The sequence below is a fragment of the Macaca thibetana genome, chromosome 15, assembly GCF_024542745.1.
Source record: "Macaca thibetana thibetana isolate TM-01 chromosome 15, ASM2454274v1, whole genome shotgun sequence".
NCBI lineage: Eukaryota > Metazoa > Chordata > Mammalia > Primates > Cercopithecidae > Macaca > Macaca thibetana.
This window is the reverse complement of record NC_065592.1, coordinates 4,228,478-4,245,750: the sequence shown is the minus strand read 5'-3', so window position 1 is coordinate 4,245,750 and position 17,273 is coordinate 4,228,478. Positions and strand designations below refer to the sequence as shown.

The 17,273-nt window shown below is 56.1% G+C and overlaps 4 protein-coding genes across 8 annotated transcripts in view; 2 read left to right on the top strand and 2 right to left on the bottom strand.

Annotated features, from left to right (window-relative positions):
* Positions 1-17,273, top strand: part of EXD3 (exonuclease 3'-5' domain containing 3) — a 119,503-nt gene that overhangs the window by 15,097 nt on the left and 87,133 nt on the right. For 2 of the 3 annotated variants that reach the window (XM_050759840.1, XM_050759837.1), the window contains exons 2-3: positions 10,004-10,126; positions 17,163-17,264. In XM_050759840.1, coding sequence (XP_050615797.1) covers positions 17,210-17,264 — 55 coding nt within the window. In that variant the 5' untranslated portion in view covers positions 10,004-10,126; positions 17,163-17,209. The remainder of the gene's footprint in view (positions 1-10,003; positions 10,127-17,162; positions 17,265-17,273) is intronic. The other variant, XM_050759836.1, reaches the window with a different exon arrangement.
* The window catches only part of MRPL41 (mitochondrial ribosomal protein L41), a 232,279-nt gene that overhangs the window by 138,462 nt on the left and 76,544 nt on the right, over positions 1-17,273 (bottom strand). The gene's annotated exons all lie outside the window — the stretch shown is intronic.
* The window catches only part of LOC126937122 (40S ribosomal protein S17-like), a 136,853-nt gene that overhangs the window by 63,313 nt on the left and 56,267 nt on the right, over positions 1-17,273 (bottom strand). The gene's annotated exons all lie outside the window — the stretch shown is intronic.
* Positions 11,746-17,176, top strand: LOC126937254 (uncharacterized). Its single transcript, XM_050760682.1, has 6 exons — positions 11,746-11,824; positions 13,979-14,201; positions 14,400-14,498; positions 14,532-15,118; positions 16,773-16,840; positions 16,949-17,176. Exons 1-6 carry the CDS (start codon positions 11,746-11,748, stop codon positions 17,174-17,176), a joined length of 1,284 nt encoding a protein of 427 aa, XP_050616639.1.

Sequence of the window (17,273 nt, the reverse complement as noted above, 5' to 3'; positions counted from 1 at the left end):
GTTGGCGAGGCTGGTCTCGAACTCCTGTCCTTGTGATCCGCTTACCTCGGCCTCCCAAAGTGCTGGGATTATAGGCGTGATCCACTGTGCCAGGCCATCAGTTGTTAATTTTAAGTGGAAGCTGCAAAACTGGTGAGTGGCATTGCCCCATCAGGGACCCGGGGAGCCCCGTTTGTCCTGGCGTGGGCTTGGGACCCGGCACCGTGTTCCGAGAAAGATGCTGACGGATCCAGACAGGCGTTTTCACCCTAAAACGAGACCAGTTACAGAAAGTGTGCGGTGGGGGAATGTGAACTGAATCCTTGCCAGCTGCTTCCGTTCTCAGTCACATCAGCCTGTATCTCCACTTGGTCATTTTTAGGTCCAGGGTTTTGTAGACACAGCTCTCTCCCTACCCATCACACGCCCTTCCTACAAGCCCTGCGCCCTCCCTACCCGCCCTCCCTACACACCGCACACCACCATGCCTGGATACATACCTATTTCTTTCGTAGAAACAGGGTCTCACTATGTTGCCCAGGCTGGACTCAAGCGATCCACCTGCCAAGGCCTCCCAAAGTGGTGGGATCAGAGATGTGAGCCACCACGCCGGGCCAGTTTTCTGTTACTTAAAACAGAATATCTAAAACTGGGTATTTTTTTTTTTTTGAGACGGAGTCTTGCTCTGTCGCCCAGGCTCGATCTCGGCTCACTGCAAGCTGTGCCTCCCGGGTTCCCGCCATTCTCCTGCCTCAGCCTCCCGAGTAGCTGGGACTACAGGCACCCGCCACCTCGCCCAGCTAATTTTTTGTATTTTTAGTAGAGACAGAGTTTCACCGTGTTAGCCAGGATGGTCTCGATCTCCTGACCTCATGATCCGCCCATCTTGGCCTCCCAAAGTGCTGGGATTACAGGCATGAGCCACAGTGCCCGGCCAAACTGGGTAATTTATAAAGAAAAGGAATTTATTTCTTACAGCTCTGGAGGCTAAGTCTAAGGGCGAGGGGAGCATCCGAGGAGGCGTTCATGCTGGCGGGACTCTGAATGAGGAGGTATTCATGCTGGTGGGACTCCAAAGGGTCCTGAGGCAGCTCGGGGCAGCCATGGTGAGGGCTCGGCATGCGGGCTCAGGCCTCAGGCCTCTCTTCCTCTTCTTATAGAGCCACCAGTTCCAGTCCCGTGATAACCCAGGAATCCACGGGCAGGATCCTCACCCCCCAGGCACGTCCCAAGGCCCCACCTGGAAATGCGGTAGCATGGTGATGGAGTCCAGCGTGTTTCAGAGGGACAGACTTTAAATTATAGCAGCTGCCCTCCCACAGAAGGGACAGGGCCAGCTGCCCCCTTCCCGGGCTGATCAGCAAAGGGAGTGCCATCGGGGCCTTGTACAGGTTCATCCTGAGCTCAGGGACAACAACAGCCTGCAGACTCCTGTGGAGAGGGGCTGACCCAGCCTGATGGTGAGAGACAAGCCACGCGGGGTGCTGTGCCTGTTCCTGCTGGCCTGGCTTCCCCGTACACAGTGGGCCTGTCCATTCCAACTGGCTCGAGGCTCTGCCTTTTTAAAGAGGACCTGGGAACTTATAAGCCACTCAAGGAACTGCAGATAAAAGGCCCCCAGTCTCAGATTTGGGGTTACCATTGGTCTGAGGGGCCAGTTCAGCTGTGCTGGATGTCCCTGGAAGGCCTTGCTGAGCAGCTGGGGGGAGGTGTGAGGGCAGCAGGGGCTGCTGTCTTCCCCCAAAGCCCTTTTTTTTTTTTTGAGACGGAGTCTTGCTCTGTCGCCCAGCCTGGAGTGCAGTGGTGCGATCTCCGCTCACTGCAAGCTCTGCCTCCCGGATTCACACCATTCTCCTGCTTCAGCCTCCCGAGTAGCTGGGACCACAGGCACTCGCCAACACTCCTGGCAAATTTTTTTTGTATTTTTAGTAGAGATGGGGTTTCTCCATGTTATCCAGGATGGTCTCAATCTCCTGACCTCGTGATCCGCTCACCTCAGCCTCCCAAAGTGCTGGGATTACAAGCATGAGCCACCTCGCCCGCCTCCCCCCACCCCTTTTAAAAGTCCCTTGGGAGCTTTGGAGCACGTGCAGGGCCAGGCGAGTGTTGGAGGAGGCACATCCAGGCCCTGAGAGGAAGAGACACTGTTGAGTTTTAGTAAAACACCCACCAGCTCAGTCAAACACGAGGAGGAGGGGCTGGGCTTCAGAGCTTTCTGGAGACACTGTAAGGAGGTTGGGCCAGGGAGACCTTTGGAGGTGTGAGGCTGGAAGACCCCTGGAGGCCTGAGGCTGCGCGCTTGGGCGCTGCGGGGTCTGGGGTGTCCATACTGCCCAAGGGGAAAGCCCCTCCGGCCATGCCCTACACCCTTTGCTGTGCCCCTCCCGCCTCCCGCCCCTTGCGTGTGTCCTTGGGTCCGGCCAACGCATCCAGGATCTCGAATTCCTGTGGACCTGTGGGCTCCAGTGACGGAAGCACTGGGCGCTTCTCCCACTCCAGCTGTGCCGTCCTCAGAGCCAGGCCAGGAGCCGCTGCGTTGGGGTTTATGCTTGGATGGTGGACGGACGTGGGTGTGTCTGGGGAGCCGCACTCCGGGGTCTGGAGCTGCGTCTCCATCCTCACCTGTGGGGGACCCTCTAAGGGCCTGCGGGCCGCCAGTCACCCTCCCTTAGCCAAGGGATGCCGGGAGATGGGGTGGGGACGCTGGGTTCTGCGTTGTGGGGCTGGCAGGACAGAGCCCGAGAGCGGCCAGACCTGCCGTTTGCACGGCACAGGGGCCCCCAGGAAAGGGCCTGCGGTGAGCCGGGGGCAGATGGCCCCTCGGGGGCCTGGACCGGTGTGCGGGCTTCTCGGGGGAGCAGCCACCTCTGCGGTGTTCAGCGCAGACCGACAGAGGTGGAGGGGCCTCCCCATGCTCGCCGCGGCCGCCGGGCTGGGCTCTGCCTGCAGCGCTGGCCTGGGTGGGAACGGAGACCCAGCCTGGGCGTGCAGGTGGGGGAGGCACTTGGACTGCAGGCGCCTGGGACAGATGCGGCTGAGAGGGAGGAGGCGCTGCCAGGTTCCACCAGCAGAGGGGCCCAGAGACCGGCCCGGACGCGCGGCGGTCGGCGTGGGGTGGCCGGGACTGGCTCCTCCGCAGGCTGCCGCCCCCGCCCGCCCGCCCGCCCGGTCGCTCCGGTGCGTCTGTGAACGGCCGGGTCTGCTGCCCAGTGTTCTGGCCTCCACGACTCCGGGTGCCGCAGATGCGGGGCCTTCCCGGGCACAGGACCCCGGGACGCTGGGAGGCAGTGTTGGCCCCGCACTTCTCTCGGAGCCTGACGGCCTGGCTGGGGCTGCCCCGTCGGGTCCCCGCAGCCCGCAAGGCAGTCCCCAGCCTGCAGAGGGGCCGGGCTGTACTCCTGGCAGGGAGGGGTGGGGGCTGAGGAGCGGCCTGGGGTGGGGGTCGGGGTACAGACGCCCCAGAGGAGGGTTGGGGAGAAGGTCTAACGCCCACTGAGCCTATGGCTGGGGGAGTACTGAGAACCCAGGGAAATTTCCAGGAGCCGCTGAGAGTGCCCGTGGGAGTGGAGGTGGTGGTGGGGGACCTGCTGCCTTTATTCATTTGCTCATCAAACACCATCAGCGCCGCTGATGCCGCCGCCGTCTGGGGGTCGAGGGGTGCGTTGGTGCCGGAAGCCAAGTCCACACTGCGGACGGCCATGGGGCACGCAAGGGGCAGGAGTGTTGTCCAGGAGCAGCCGTGGCCTCTGCTGTTTGGGACAAGACAAACAGAGGTGGAGTGGCCTCCCGGCAGGGCCTCCCTGTGCAATGGGGGTTTCACGAGGCTCACCCCGCCCTCGCTGCACTCAGCACCGGCCCTCCGCTCCAGATAACTTGCTGCCAGCCACCCTGCTTCTGTGCAGGGCCTCACTTTTCCTTCTTTTCTTTTCCTTTTTATTTTCTTTTCCTTTTTTCTTTTCTTTTTTTTCCTTTCCTTTCCTTTTGTTCTTTCTTTCTTTTCTTCTTTTTTTTTTTTTTTTGGAAACAGGGTCTTGCTCTGTCACCCAGGCTAGAATGCAGTGGCCCAATCTTGGGTCACTCCCGAGTAGCTGGGATTACAGGTGCATGTCAACACACCCAGCTGATTTTTTTTTTTTTTTTTTTTTTTTTTGAGACGGAGTCTTGCTCTGTCACCCAGGCTGGAGTGCAGTGGCACAATCTCGGCTCACTGCAAGCTCCGCCTCCCAGGTTCACACCATTCTCCTGCCTCAGCCTCCCGAGTAGCTAGGACTACAAGCGCCCGCCACCACGCCTGGCTAATTTTTTTGTATTTTTAATAGAGACGGGGTTTCACTGTGTTAGCCAGGATGGTCTCGATCTCCTGACCTCGTGATCTGCCCGCCTCGGCCTCCCAAAGTGCTGGGATTACAGGCGTGAGCCACCATGCCCAGCCTGATTTTTTTTTTCATAGAGATGGGGTCTCACTATGTTGCCCAGACTGGCCTCAAACTCCTGAGCTCGAGTGCTCCTTCTGCCTCAGCCTCCCACAAAGCTGGGATTACAGACGTGAGCCACTGCGCCTGGCCAGTTTCATGTTTTTTTCACTCTTCAGAGCACAGAGGCCTCTGCCTGGCACTGGGGCATGGGCAAGTTGTCTGTGGGCAGCGGGTCCCACCAAGGGCTCCAGGACAGCAGATGGTGGGCAGGGCGGGGAGACTGTGTGCCTGGTACCCACCCATGTGCCGACTGGCGGGAGAAGCCAGGCTCATGCTGAGTCAGGCTAAATCTAACATTTATCAGGAACTTGATCTATGTCAATGTGATGTAAGAAAAATAGGCTGGATGCGGTGGCTCACGCCTGTAATCCCAGCACTTTGGGAGGCCAAGGTGGGCGGATAACAAGGTCAGGAGATCGAGACCATCCTGGCTGACACGGCGAAGCCCCATCTCTACTAAAAATACAAACAAATTAGCTGGGCGTGGTGGTGGGGCCTGTAGTCGCAGCTACTTGGGAGGCTGAGGCAGGGGAATGGTGGGAACCCGGGAGGCAGAGCTTGCAGTAAGCCGAGATCACACCACTGCACTCCAGCCTGGGGGACAGAGTGAGACTCCATCTCAAAAAAAAAGAAAAAGAAAAACAAATGTGCTTTAAGCAAAAGATCCAGGGAGGAAACCAACAATAAAGAGAAATGGTGGCTTAAAAAGTGGGAGCTGTGCCTGAGCCTTCTGCCTCTCGGCCCAGAGCCTGGCATTTCTTGAACCATGAGACATAAAGTTTATTGTTGAGAGCCTGAGAAACTGCGGATGCTGGGGATGGGTGAGTGGCCTGCGATAGCCACCCTGGGCTCCGTCTGCAGCTCTGCAAATCCTTGGGCCACGGACACCAGGACGAGCCTAGGCGAGAGGACGTTGTACATGAGTCCAGGACCTGTGTGGGGGGCCCACCCTGCCCCCATTGGTACTGTGGTCCGGGGGTCCCCAAGGAGCAGCCAGGGGGAAGCAGCGGGGATTGGGGCTCTGTCCCCTGCTCAGGCCCCGGGTACCCACTGCCTTCCCCCAAGGGTGCTGGCCCAGCATCCCTGTGGGTCAGAGCCCACTGTGCCGGCCCCCAGTGCAGTTTGGAGGTCCAAGGGTGGGACATGTGGATGTGCAGGGCTCCCAAGCAGGCTCTTTGGACACCCGCTGACAGAGGCCCTGGGAATTTGGAAATGGCCACTGGCTCACCTGTGGGACAGCACTGTGTCCCCTCTCAGCACCCGGATCACCTGTCGAGAGTGTGTGGCCCCTCCCCCGCACCTGGGAGGGCTGGGCCACAGCTCTGAGGGACAGGCAGAGGCTGAGACAGATGAGGTGGCACCAGGAGCGAGGAGGAGACAGGAGTGGCCAGGAGGGGACTGTGGCTTTTAGTGATTTTTTTTTTTTTTTTTTGAGATGGAGTTTTGCTCTTTTTGCCCAGGCTGGAGTGCAATGGCGTGATCTCGGCTCACCGCAACCTCTGCCTCCTGGGTTCAAGCAATTCTCCTGCCTCAGCCTCCCGAGTAGCTGGCATTACAGGCATGCACCACCACACCCAGCTAATTTTGTATTTTTAGTAGAGATGGGGTTTCTCCATGTTGGTTAGGCTGGTCTCGAACTCCTGACCTCAGGTGATCCTCCGGCCTCGGCTTCCCAAAGTGCTGGGATTACAGGCGTGAGCCACTGTGCCCGGCTGGCTTTTAGTGATGTTTTTGCATGATTTTTCAGAATTTGCAAATGTAGTTTTCCAAATATTGTATTACATAAATAATTGCCTTTATAGGCAGCCAAAAGGCAATAAAAAGCAAATAAAAATGGAGAGTGGTAGAGTGAGGAGACTGGGACGAGACCTGCTTTGATCCTGGCTGAGCTCGGTTTTCTCATCCGGGAGATGGACATGCCTCTTTCATGGAGGTGGAGAGAATAGTGTGCAGAGTCCCCGTGGGCTCCCAGACCCTTCCCCGAGAGCTGGCGTGGGGAGCCTCTGCCTCTTTTGGGGGAAGGATCTGTGATATGCTGTGGGCTGAGTTGTTTCCCTCCAATTGCCATGTTGAAGCCCTAGGCCCCATGTCACTGTATTTGGAGATGGGGTCTTTGCAGAGGTGAAATGAAGTTGTTGGGGTAGGCCCTAATCCAGTAGGACTGGTGTCGCCATAAGAAGGGGAGATCAGGACACAGACACACATGGGGCTACCCGTGAGGACCCAGGGAGGAGACCCAGGGAGTGGGGCCCACCCTCCCCACCCAGTGTCAGAGCTACAGCCTCGGGACAGTGAGGACACACGTCCCTGTCGCTCGCACCCTGTGGTGCTTTGTACGGCCCTGGAGGACACTCCACATCCTTCGGGGTCTGTGCAGAGATGGCATGGGGGTGTGACTGCCCCCGCTGGGACCCACCTCCATCCCACAGGTCTGTCTTTCCCTTCATTTCCTGGTGAAAAGCCCAGGCCGGGGCATTCACGGTTCTGGGCATGGTGGAGAGGGCCTTCTGAGAAGGCAGCGACCCCCTTTCTGGAGCCCTTGGAGGCTGGCGGTGGGCTCTGCGTGGCTGGGTCCGCCCTGCTGGGAGGAGCCCTAACACCCTGGATCTCAGGCCTGCTGGTCCATCTCCCCTAAGGCCAATTAAGGTGACAGCAAAAGAATTAAAAAGGCAAAATCCCTTAGGGGCAAAGAGAATGGGAGGGGCAAAAACTTGGGGGCTCAGGAATGGAGGCCCAGGTTCCCTGGGTACGGGGGTTTGGAGGGCTGAAACCGGGACCTGGGGCAGCCTTCATGGGGTGCTGCCAGACCCTGCGGCCCTCACCCTTGGAGACCCTGGGCCAGGGTGTTCTGAGTGCCGCTGCAGCTGGGCTGAGGGTGGGGAGGGCTGCAGAGGAGTGGGGTCTGCAGCTCCCTGCCCGTGCCCCCAAACCCGGTGGCTGGCAGGTGCGGCTGGGAGGACTTTTTCCTGGACAGACCGTCCCGGGGGAGACACGGTCAGGTCTGCATCTTCCAGGGCCCCTTGGGTCACTCACTGCGGGGTCCCACTCCTGGGGTACCTCCAACTCATTTCCAAGCAGACGACTAGCGCCTCACTCTCAGATACGCATCGCAGTCCCCACACTGCCATGGAGAGGAGAGGGATCAGCGCCAGGGACCCTGCACGAAATGAGCCAAGCTGAGCCACGGGGTCTCCCGAGGTGGGTGATATGGTTTGGCTGTGTCCTCATCCACATCTCAACTTGAATTGTATCTCCCAGAATTCCCACCTGTTGTGGGAGGGACCCAGGGGGCAGTAATTGAATCATGGGAGCTGGTCTTTCCTGTGCTATTCTCATGGTAGTGAATAAGACTCATGAGATCTGATGGGTTTATCAGTGGTTTCCACTTTTGGTTTCTCCTCATTTTCTCTTGCCGCCACCGTGTAAGAAGTGCCTTTCGCTTTCCACCACGATTCTGAGGCCTCCCCAGCCATGTGGAACTGTGAGTTCAATTAAACTTGTTTTTATGCCCAATCTCAGGTATGTCTTTATCAGCGGCGTGAAAACAGGCTAATACAGTACATTGGTATTGGTACCAGTAGAGTGGAGTATTGCTGAAAAGATACCCAAAAATGTGGAAGTGACTTGGAACTGGGTAACAGGCAGAGGTTGGAACAGTTTGGAGGGTCAGAAGACAAGATGTGGGAAAGTTTGGAACCTCCTAGAGACTTGTTGAATGGCATTGACAAAAATGCTGATAGTGATATGAACAATAAGGTCCAGGCTGAGGTGGTCTCAGAGGGAGATGGGGAACTTGTTGGGAACTGGAGCAAAGGTGACTCTTGTTATCTTTTAGCAAAGAGACTAGACTAGCGGCATTTTGTCTCTGTCCTAGAGATTTATGGAACTCTGACCTTGAGAGAGATGTGATTTAGGGTATCTGGAGGAAGAAATTTCTAAGCAGCAAAGCATTCAAAAAGTGACTTGGATGCTGTTAAAAGCATTCTGGGACTGGGCGCAATGGCTGTCACCTGTAATCCCAACATTTTGGGAGGCTGAGGCGGACGGATCACGAGGTCAGGAGTTCAGGACCAACCTGACCAATATGATAAAACCACGTCTCTACTAAAAATACAAAAATTAGCCGGGCATGGTGGCACACACCTGTAATCCCAGCTACTCAGGAGGCTGAAGCAGGAGAATCACTTGAACCAGGGAGGCAGAGGTTGCAGTGAGCCGAGATCACACCATTGCATTCCAGCCTGGTGATAGAGCAGGACTCCATCTCAAAAACAAAACAAAAAAAGCATTCTGTTTAAAAAGGGAAACAGCGTAAAAATTCAGAAAATGTGCAACCTGGTGATGCAGTAGAAAAGAATAAGCAATTTTTTGAGGAGAAATTCAAGCCAGCTGCAGAAATTTGCATAAGTAGCAAGGAGGCTAATGTTCATCCCCAAGACCGTGGGGAAAATGTCTCCAGGTCATGTCAGAGACCTTCATGACAACCCTTCCCATCACAGGCCTGGAGGCCCAGGAGGAAAAAGTGGTTTTGTGGGCCAGGCCTGGGGTCTCTGTGCTATGTGCAGTCTAGGGACTTGGAACCCTGTGTCCTAGCCATTCCAGCCATGGCTGAAAGGGGCCAACATAGAACTCGGGCTGTGGCTTCAGAGGGTGGAAGCCCAAAACCCTTGGCAGCTTCCATGTGGTGTTGAGCCAGTGGGTCCACAAAAGTCAGGAATTGAGGTTTGGGAACCTCTGCCTAGATTTCAGAAGATGTATGGAAATGCCTAAATGTCCAGGCAAAAGTTTGTTGCAGGGGTGGGGCCCTCATGGAGAACCTCTGCTAGGGGAGTACAGAAAGGAAATGGGTGGGGGCTGGATGTGGTGGCTAACGCCTGTAATCCCAGCACTTTGGGAGGCCAAGGCAGGCAGATCACAAGGTCAGGAGATCAAGACCATCCTGGCTAACATGGTGAAATCCCCTCTCTACTAAAAATACAAAAAAATTTAGTTGGGCGTGGTGGCAGCACCTGTAGTCCCAGCTACTCAGGAGACTGAGGCAGGAGAATGGTGTGAACCTGGGAGGTAGAGCTTGCAGTGAGCTGAGATCACGCCACTGCACTCCAGCCTGGGCAACAGAGCGAGACACCGTCTAAAAAAAATGGGAAATGGGTGGGAGCCCCCACACAGCATCCCTACTGGGACACTGCCTAGTGGAGCTGTGAGAAGAGGGCCATTGTCATCCAGATGCCTGAATGGTAGATCCACTGACAGTCTGCACCGTGTGCCTGGAAAAGCAGCAGACACTCAACACCAGCCCATGAAAGCAGCTGGGAGGGAGGCTGTAACCTGCAGAGCCACAGGGGCAGAGCTGCCCAAGACCAAGGAAACCCACCTCTTGCATCAGCATGACCTGGATGCGAGACCTGGAGTCATGGGAGATCATTTTGGAGCTTTAAAATTTGACTGCCCTGCTGGATTTCGGACTTGCTTGGGCCCTGTAACCCCTTGGTTTTGTCTAATTTCTCCCATTTGGAACAGGTTTTTTGGTTTTTTTTTTTTTTTTTCAGATGGCGTTTCCTTCTTGTTGTCCAGGCTGGAGTGCAATGGCACAATCTCGGCTCACCTCAACCTCCGCCTCCCAGATTCAAGCGATTCTCAAGCCTCCGCCTCCCAAGTAGCTGGGATTACAGGCATGTACCACACCCGGCTAATTTTGTATTTTTAGTAGAGATGGGGTTTCTCCATGTTGGTAAAGCTGGTCTCAAACCCCCGACCTCAGGTGATCTGCCCGCCTCAGCCTCCCAAAGTGCTGGAATTACAGGAATGAGCCACTGTGCCAAGCCCAGAATGGAATTTACCGAATACTTGTACCCTCATTGTATCTAGGAAGTAACTAGCTTGCTTTTGATTTTACAGGCTCATAGGTGGAAGGGACTTACCTTGTCTCAGATTAGACTTTGGACTGTGGACTTTTGGGTTAATGCTGAAATAAGTTGAGACTTTATGGGACTGTTGGGAAGGCATGATTGGTTTTGAAATGTGAGGACATGAGATTTGGAGGGGTCAGGAGTGGAATGATACGGTTTGGCCAGGTCCCCACCCAAATCTCAAATGGAATTGTATCTCCCAGAATTCCCCTTGTGGGAGGGACCCAGTGGGAAGGAATTGAATCATGGGGGCCAGTTTTTCCCTTTCTTTTCTTGTGATAGTGAATAAGTCTCATGAGATCTGATGGGTTTATCAGGGGTTTCCGCTTTTGCTTCTTCCTCATTTTCTCTCTCTGTTTTTTTGAGATGGAGTTCTGCTCTGTCACCCAGGCTGGAGTGCATAATCTTAGCTCACTGCAACCCCTGTTCCCGGGTTCAAGTGATTCTCCTGCCTCCGCCTCCCGAGTAGCTGGGAGGCACTGCCACCACGCCTGGCTACTTTTGTTTTTTTTTTTTTTTTTTGAGACGGAGTCTCGCTCTATGGCCTAGGCTGGAGTGCAGCGGCATGATCTTGGCTCACTGCAAGCTCCGTCTCCCGGGTTCTTGCCATTCTCCTGCTTCAGCCTCCCGAGTAGCTGGGACTACAGGAGCCCGCCACCTCGCCTGGCTAATTCTTTGTATTTTTAGTAGAGACGGGGTTTCACTGTGTTAGCCAGGATGGTCTCGATCTTCTGACCTCGTGATCTGCCCGCCTCGGCCTCCCAAAGTGCTGGGATTACAGGCCTGAGCCACCGTGCCTGGCTGCTTTTGTATTTTTAGTGAAGACAGGGTTTCACCATGTTGGCCAGGCTGGTCATGAACTCCTGACCTCAGGTGATCTGCCCGCCTCAGCCTTCCAAAGTGCTGACATTACAGGAGTGAGCCACTGTACCTGGCCCTCATTTTCTCTCGCCACCACCATGTAAGAAGTGCGTTTTGCCTCCCACCATGATTCTGAAGCCTCTCTAACCATGTGGAACTATAAGTCCAATTAAACCTCTTTTTGTCCCCACTTTCAGGCATGTCTTTATCAGCAGCGTGAAAATGAACTAATAACGGGGGTAGGAGGAGAAGCCAGGAATGAGAGAGGAGACCCTCAGAAAAAGCGTCAGAAAACCAGAACTCATGGATAGGATCAAATTTGTAAGAGCAGAAATGAGCCATTCAATGAGAGGGTTGCAAAATAAAGTTCAGGAAATCTCCCAAAAAGGCAGAGGAGGAAAGATGAGAACACAGAGTTAGTCCCAGGAAGTGTAAGTTCTAAACAGCAGGAGTTCCCGAGGACAGAACCGAGGGCGTGGAGGGCAGGACACAATCGGGAAGCCACATGCAAAAGGGTAGCCATGGAGCCCCCACGGGACCACGCCACGTCCATCCTGCTGGGATCTGGCCACGGCCCCGGGGCCTCCTCAGAAGACGCTGGCACTTGAGTCAGGGGGCATCAGATTTCTCAGCAACCCCTGAGGCTAGAAGACAGCAGAGGGGCATTACCATGACCATCAGGAGAATGACCCCTGCCTCACAGCCACGCATAGCCAGGCTTCCAGTGGAGCTGCGGTGTGCGTGTGTCACGGGACATAGATGCATGTGTGTCACAGGGATGTCGGTGCCCATATGTCACAGGGACAGTCTGCGTGTGTCATGGGGATGTAGGTGCGCACGTGTTATGAGGATATTGTTGCACGTGTGTCACGGGGACAGTGTGCGTGTGTGACAGGGACATGGTTGCCTGTGTGCCATGGGGACATCTGTGTGCCTGTGTCACGGAGATGTTGCCTGTGTGTCTTGGGGACGCAGTTGCTTGTGTGTCACGGGGACATGGTTGCCTGTGTGTCTTGGGGACATGGTTGCCTGTGTGTCATGGGGACGTGGTTGCCTGTGTGTCTTGGGGACGTGGTTGCTTGTGTGTCATGGGGACGTGGTTGTGTGTGCATCTTGGGGACGTGGTTGCGTGTGTGTCATGGGGACATGGTTGTGTGTCTTGGGGATGCAGTTGCCTGTGTATCTTGGGGACGTGGTTGCCTGTGTGTCACGGGGACGTGATTGCCTGTGTGTCTCGGGGACGTGGTTGCCTGTGTGTCTTGGGGACATGGTTGCCTGTGTGTCACGGGGACATGGTTGCCTGTGTGTCACAGGGACGTGGTTGCTTGTGTGTCTTGGGGACGTGGTTGCCTGTGTGTCATGGGGACGTGGTTGCCTGTGTGTCATGGGGACGTGGTTGTGTGTCTTGGGGACGTGGTTGCCTGTGTGTCTTGGGGACGTGGTTGTGTGTCGGGGACACAGTTGCGTGTGTGTCATGGGGACGTGGTTGCCTGTGTGTCTTGGGGACGTGGTTGTGTGTCTTGGGGACGTGGTTGCCTGTGTGTCTTGGGGAGTTGGGTGCACATGGTCATGGGGACATTCTCAGACAAGCAAAGGGCTACTCAGTGCTCCTCCCTTGCGGTTCTGCCTGAGATGCTTCTGGAAAATGTGCTCCCGTAGAACTAGGAGTGAACTTCGGGGAGCACAGGGGACAAGAGGGAAGGGAGTCCCGGGTGAGCAGGGCTTCAGCGCAGCCGTCCAGATGGAGGCAGGCAGAGGCTGGGGAACGGCTGTCTCCACGAAGCGTGTGAACCGCACAGCCAGGTGTGCAGTGCTGCGGGGGGGCCATTCACCAGGGGAACGGAGGACGCTTGGCTGTGGGCCGTGGAGCCACAGTTCATTTCCCCCTCGTTCTTTCAATCTGGTCCTTCTTGATCTGTTTTCAGATTCACCGACTCATCTGCCATCTGTCGGCTGTCAAGCACAGTCAGCGAGTCAAACACATTTCAGTGATTACACTTTTTATTGCAGAGTTTCCATTTAGTTCTTTTTGTAGTTTCACATAATCTTCATTTCTCTCTCTCCTTTTACTCATTAAAACCATATTTTTAAAATTTTATTCATGGTTTTTTGGGGTTTTCTTGAGACAGGATCTCACTCTGTCACCCAGGTTGGAAGGCAGTGGTGTGATCTCGGCTCTCTGCAGCCTTGATCTCTGGGGCTCAAGCGACTCTTCTGCCTCAGCTCCCTGAGTAGCAGGAACCACAGGCACGAGCCACCACACCCGGCTACTTTTTAGTTTTTTTGTGCAGAGTTTCACCGTGTTGCGTAGGATGGTCTCAAACTCCTGGGCTCAAGTGATCCTCCCGCCCCAGCCTCCCAAATTGCGCCTGGCCTCCTTGAACTTTTTGAAGATGTTTTCTGTTCATTCCATGAACACAGTTGCAATCATTGTGTTAAAGTCTTTGCCAACACCAATAACGTTGAGGCCTCCCTCAAAGCTGCTTTCTGTTCTCTGTTTTTTGTGTTTTTCTGCTTGTTTATGGGTCGGATTTTCTTGTTTCTTTTTCGGTCTTGTGATTTTTATTATGCACTGAGTTTTGTGAATTATCCATTGTGGAAACTCTGGATTGAGGTATCGTCCTCTGAAGAGCATTGCGTTTTGCTCCTGTGGGCTGTTCAGCTTCTGGCTGAGTCCCTTGAATGTGGGGTTGTGTCTTGACATTTTGTCCTGGGCTCTTCAGAGAGCCCAGGGCCTTTCTCAACCCTCCTAAGTTGGGTCTGGGTGGGACTCGACCCCCACCCAGAGGCCGTCCTTCTCTGGCTTTCGCGGGTTTGGTCTGGATCTGTCCTCCGGCTTTCGCGGGTTTGGTCTGGATCTGTCCTCCGGCTTTCGCGGGTTTGGTCTGGATCTGTCCTCCGGCTTTCGCGGGTTTGGTCTGGATCTGTCCTCCGGCTTTCGTGGGTTTGGTCTGGATCTGTCCTCCGGCTTTCGCGGGTCTGGTCTGGATCTGTCCTCTGGCTTTCGCGGGTTTGGTCTGGATCTGTCCTCCGGCTTTCGCGGGTTTGGTCTGGATCTGTCCTCCGGCTTTCGCGGGTTTGGTCTGGATCTGTCCTCCGGCTTTCGCGGGTTTGGTCTGGATCTGCCCTCCGGCTTTCGCGGGTCTCGTCTGGATCTGTCCTCCGGCTTTCGCAGGTTTGGTCTGGATCTGTCCTCCGGCTTTCGCGGGTTTGGTCTGGATCTGTCCTCCGGCTTTCGCGGGTTTGGTCTGGATCTGTCCTCCGGCTTTCGCGGGTTTGGTCTGGATCTGTCCTCCGGCTTTCGCAGGTTTGGTCTGGATCTGTCCTCCGGCTTTCGCGGGTTTGGTCTGGATCTGTCCTCCGGCTTTTGCGGGTCTCGTCTGGATCTGTCCTCCGGCTTTCGCGGGTTTGGTCTGGATCTGTCCTCCGGCTTTCGCGGGTTTGGTCTGGATCTGTCCTCCGGCTTTCGCAGGTTTGGTCTGGATCTGTCCTCTGGCTTTCATGGGTTTGGTCTGGATCTGGTGGGAGGCTCTGGAGCAGGCCTTCCTCTCAGCGTGGTCTTCGACTGTAGCTGTTCTGGTCCTGGTTGTGTTTTGATGTGGTCCTTCCTCTGGGCTGGGCTGGACTGCAGTGTGTCAGGTGCTATGTGGCCTCTGGTATCTCCACTGTATTCTCAGCCTTGGGGCCATGGGTCCTGGGAGGCTTGGGGGTTCTCCTGCCCCCACACTCGCTGTCCCAGCAGCCCCTCCTGCCGGTGTGTGACCCCCAGCGGCCCCCTCGGCGTGGTGGGACTCTGTGCCCAGCCCGGGCTCCAGTGTGGGGAGCAGCTGTCCTGGGGCCGCCTTGGGCACGGCTCTGCTGTCGGGAAACGGAGCCTCACACTGCCTGTTGTCCGTAAACTGGTTTCCTAAGATGTATCATCGGGGTTTACATCGTTTGCAGTGGGAGAGCAGCAGTCCCTCCCCGACGGCAGAGCACAGTCTGGAGCAGCCCGCGTGAGAAAGGAAAAGCCATCCTAACCTTCCATGTGACACGGCTGGGAATGGTGTTGACGTGGCTACGATCGGCCTCTGTCAGTCCTGAGTCCACAGACAATGTCCACGTAACTTGGTTTAGGAGGTTGTGTTGTTGTGTGTTTAGGGGTGTGTGTTGGCCCGCAGGTAAGACAGATTCTCACCCTGCCTGGGCTGAGCTGGTCGGTAATGTGTAAAACTGAAGGCCAAGACGTGACTATGCCGCCTGTGACTGAGACACACACAGTCGGTCTTCCCGGGAATGGCCGCTGTGAGGGCTGCCTAGGGGAGGGCCGCGCAGCTCTCTCCTGCACGCCTGTGTTAGGATTCGGAGTTCTCGTGCTGAGCTTTGTGTAACTGCTGGGGGTGATTCAAACTAAAGCTATACAGTCGAAGAAAGCCTTTTTTTTTTTTGAGACGGAGTCTGACTCTGTCGCCCAGGCTGGAGTGCAGTGGCCGGATCTCAGCTCACTGCAAGCTCAGCCTCCCGGGTTTATGCCATTCTCCTGCCTCAGCCTCCCGAGTAGCTGGGACTACAGGCGCCCGCCACCACACCCGGCTAGTTTTTTGTATTTTTTTTTTTAGTAGAGACGGGGTTTCACCGGGTTAGCCAGGATGGTCTCGATCTCCTGACTTCGTGATGCACCCGTTTCGGCCTCCCAAAGTGCTGGGATTACAGGCTTGAGCCACCGCGTCCAAAGAAAGCCTTTGTATGCAGTTAGCCGGGCGTGGTGGCGGCACCTGTAGTCCCAGCTACTCGGGAGGCTGAGACAGAAGAATGGCGTGAACCCGGGAGGCGGAGCTTGCAGTGAGCGGAGATCGCGCCACTGCACTCCAGCCTGGGCGACAGAGCGAGACTTGAGCCACCGTGCCCGAAGAAAGCCTTTGTGTGCAGCCTTGCGTAAGCAGATTGAAGGAAAAGGGTAACCCTCGTAAGGCTAGACAGGGGTTTTGCATCAAAAACACTCCCAGGGGCCGGGTGCAGTGTCTCACACCTGTAGTCCCAGCACCTCAGGAGGCTGAGGCAGGTGGATCACCTGAGATCAGGAGTTCGAGACCAGCCTGACTGACACGGTGAAACCCTGTCTCCACTAAAAATACAAAAATTAGCCGGGCGCGGTGGCTCACGCCTGTAATCCCTGCACTTTGGGAGGCCGAGGCGGGCGGATCACGAGGTCAGGAGATCGAGACCATCCTGGCTAACACGGTGAAACCCCGTCTCTACTAAAAATACAAAAAAAATTAGCCGGGCACGGTGGCGGGCGCCTGTAATCCAGATACTGGGGAGACCGAGGCAGGAGAATCACTTGAACCCGAGAGGCAGAGGTTGCAGTGAACCGAGATCGCCCCACTGTACCCCAGCCTGGGCATCGCAGAGAGACTCTGTCTCAAAAAGAAAAAAAAAGAAAAAATACCTCTCTGAGGGAGGCTGAGGTCCGCCTGGGATGAGAGCTGTCAGCAGCCGCCTAGATTCTAACGGAGCCGTGTGCTGGGTCGGCCTTGAGGGCGTCGCTCCCAGGTCCCTGGTCCTGCAGGTGGAGGAGAGCACCTCTCTCCCGTGTGGCTCCCTCAGGGGCAGGACACACAGCCTGAGGGGGCCATGGCAAGGGGAGTCATGCTGTCCTCAAGAATAGGCCCCTCTGCCCGCCCGTGTGGGTTTGTCTCCTGTGCCCCCTGGGGCCCTCCCATCCCCTGCCCTCCCTGCTGAAAGCTGGGGCGGTTTGGCGGGGAACTGGATGCAGGGTCCAAACGGCAGCCGTCACGCCAGCTGGGAGAGGAGTGTGGAGCTGCCCGCTGTGCTCAGCGACTGGGGGCCCCGGGCACCAGGTCCCTCCACCACCTCCAGGGGCTGCGGGCGTGGGCTCCACGGGCTGCCTGTTGGAGGGGGCTCTTCATTCAGGGGCCCCACCTGATTGTTTCTGCAGATCCTCGTTCCTAGCTGCCTGCCAGCGTCCTCGGCCCGGCCCTGAGGATGGACCCAGGAGACCCCACTGGTGACCCCGCCACTGGTGAGCGCCGCTGCACGGGTGAGTCTG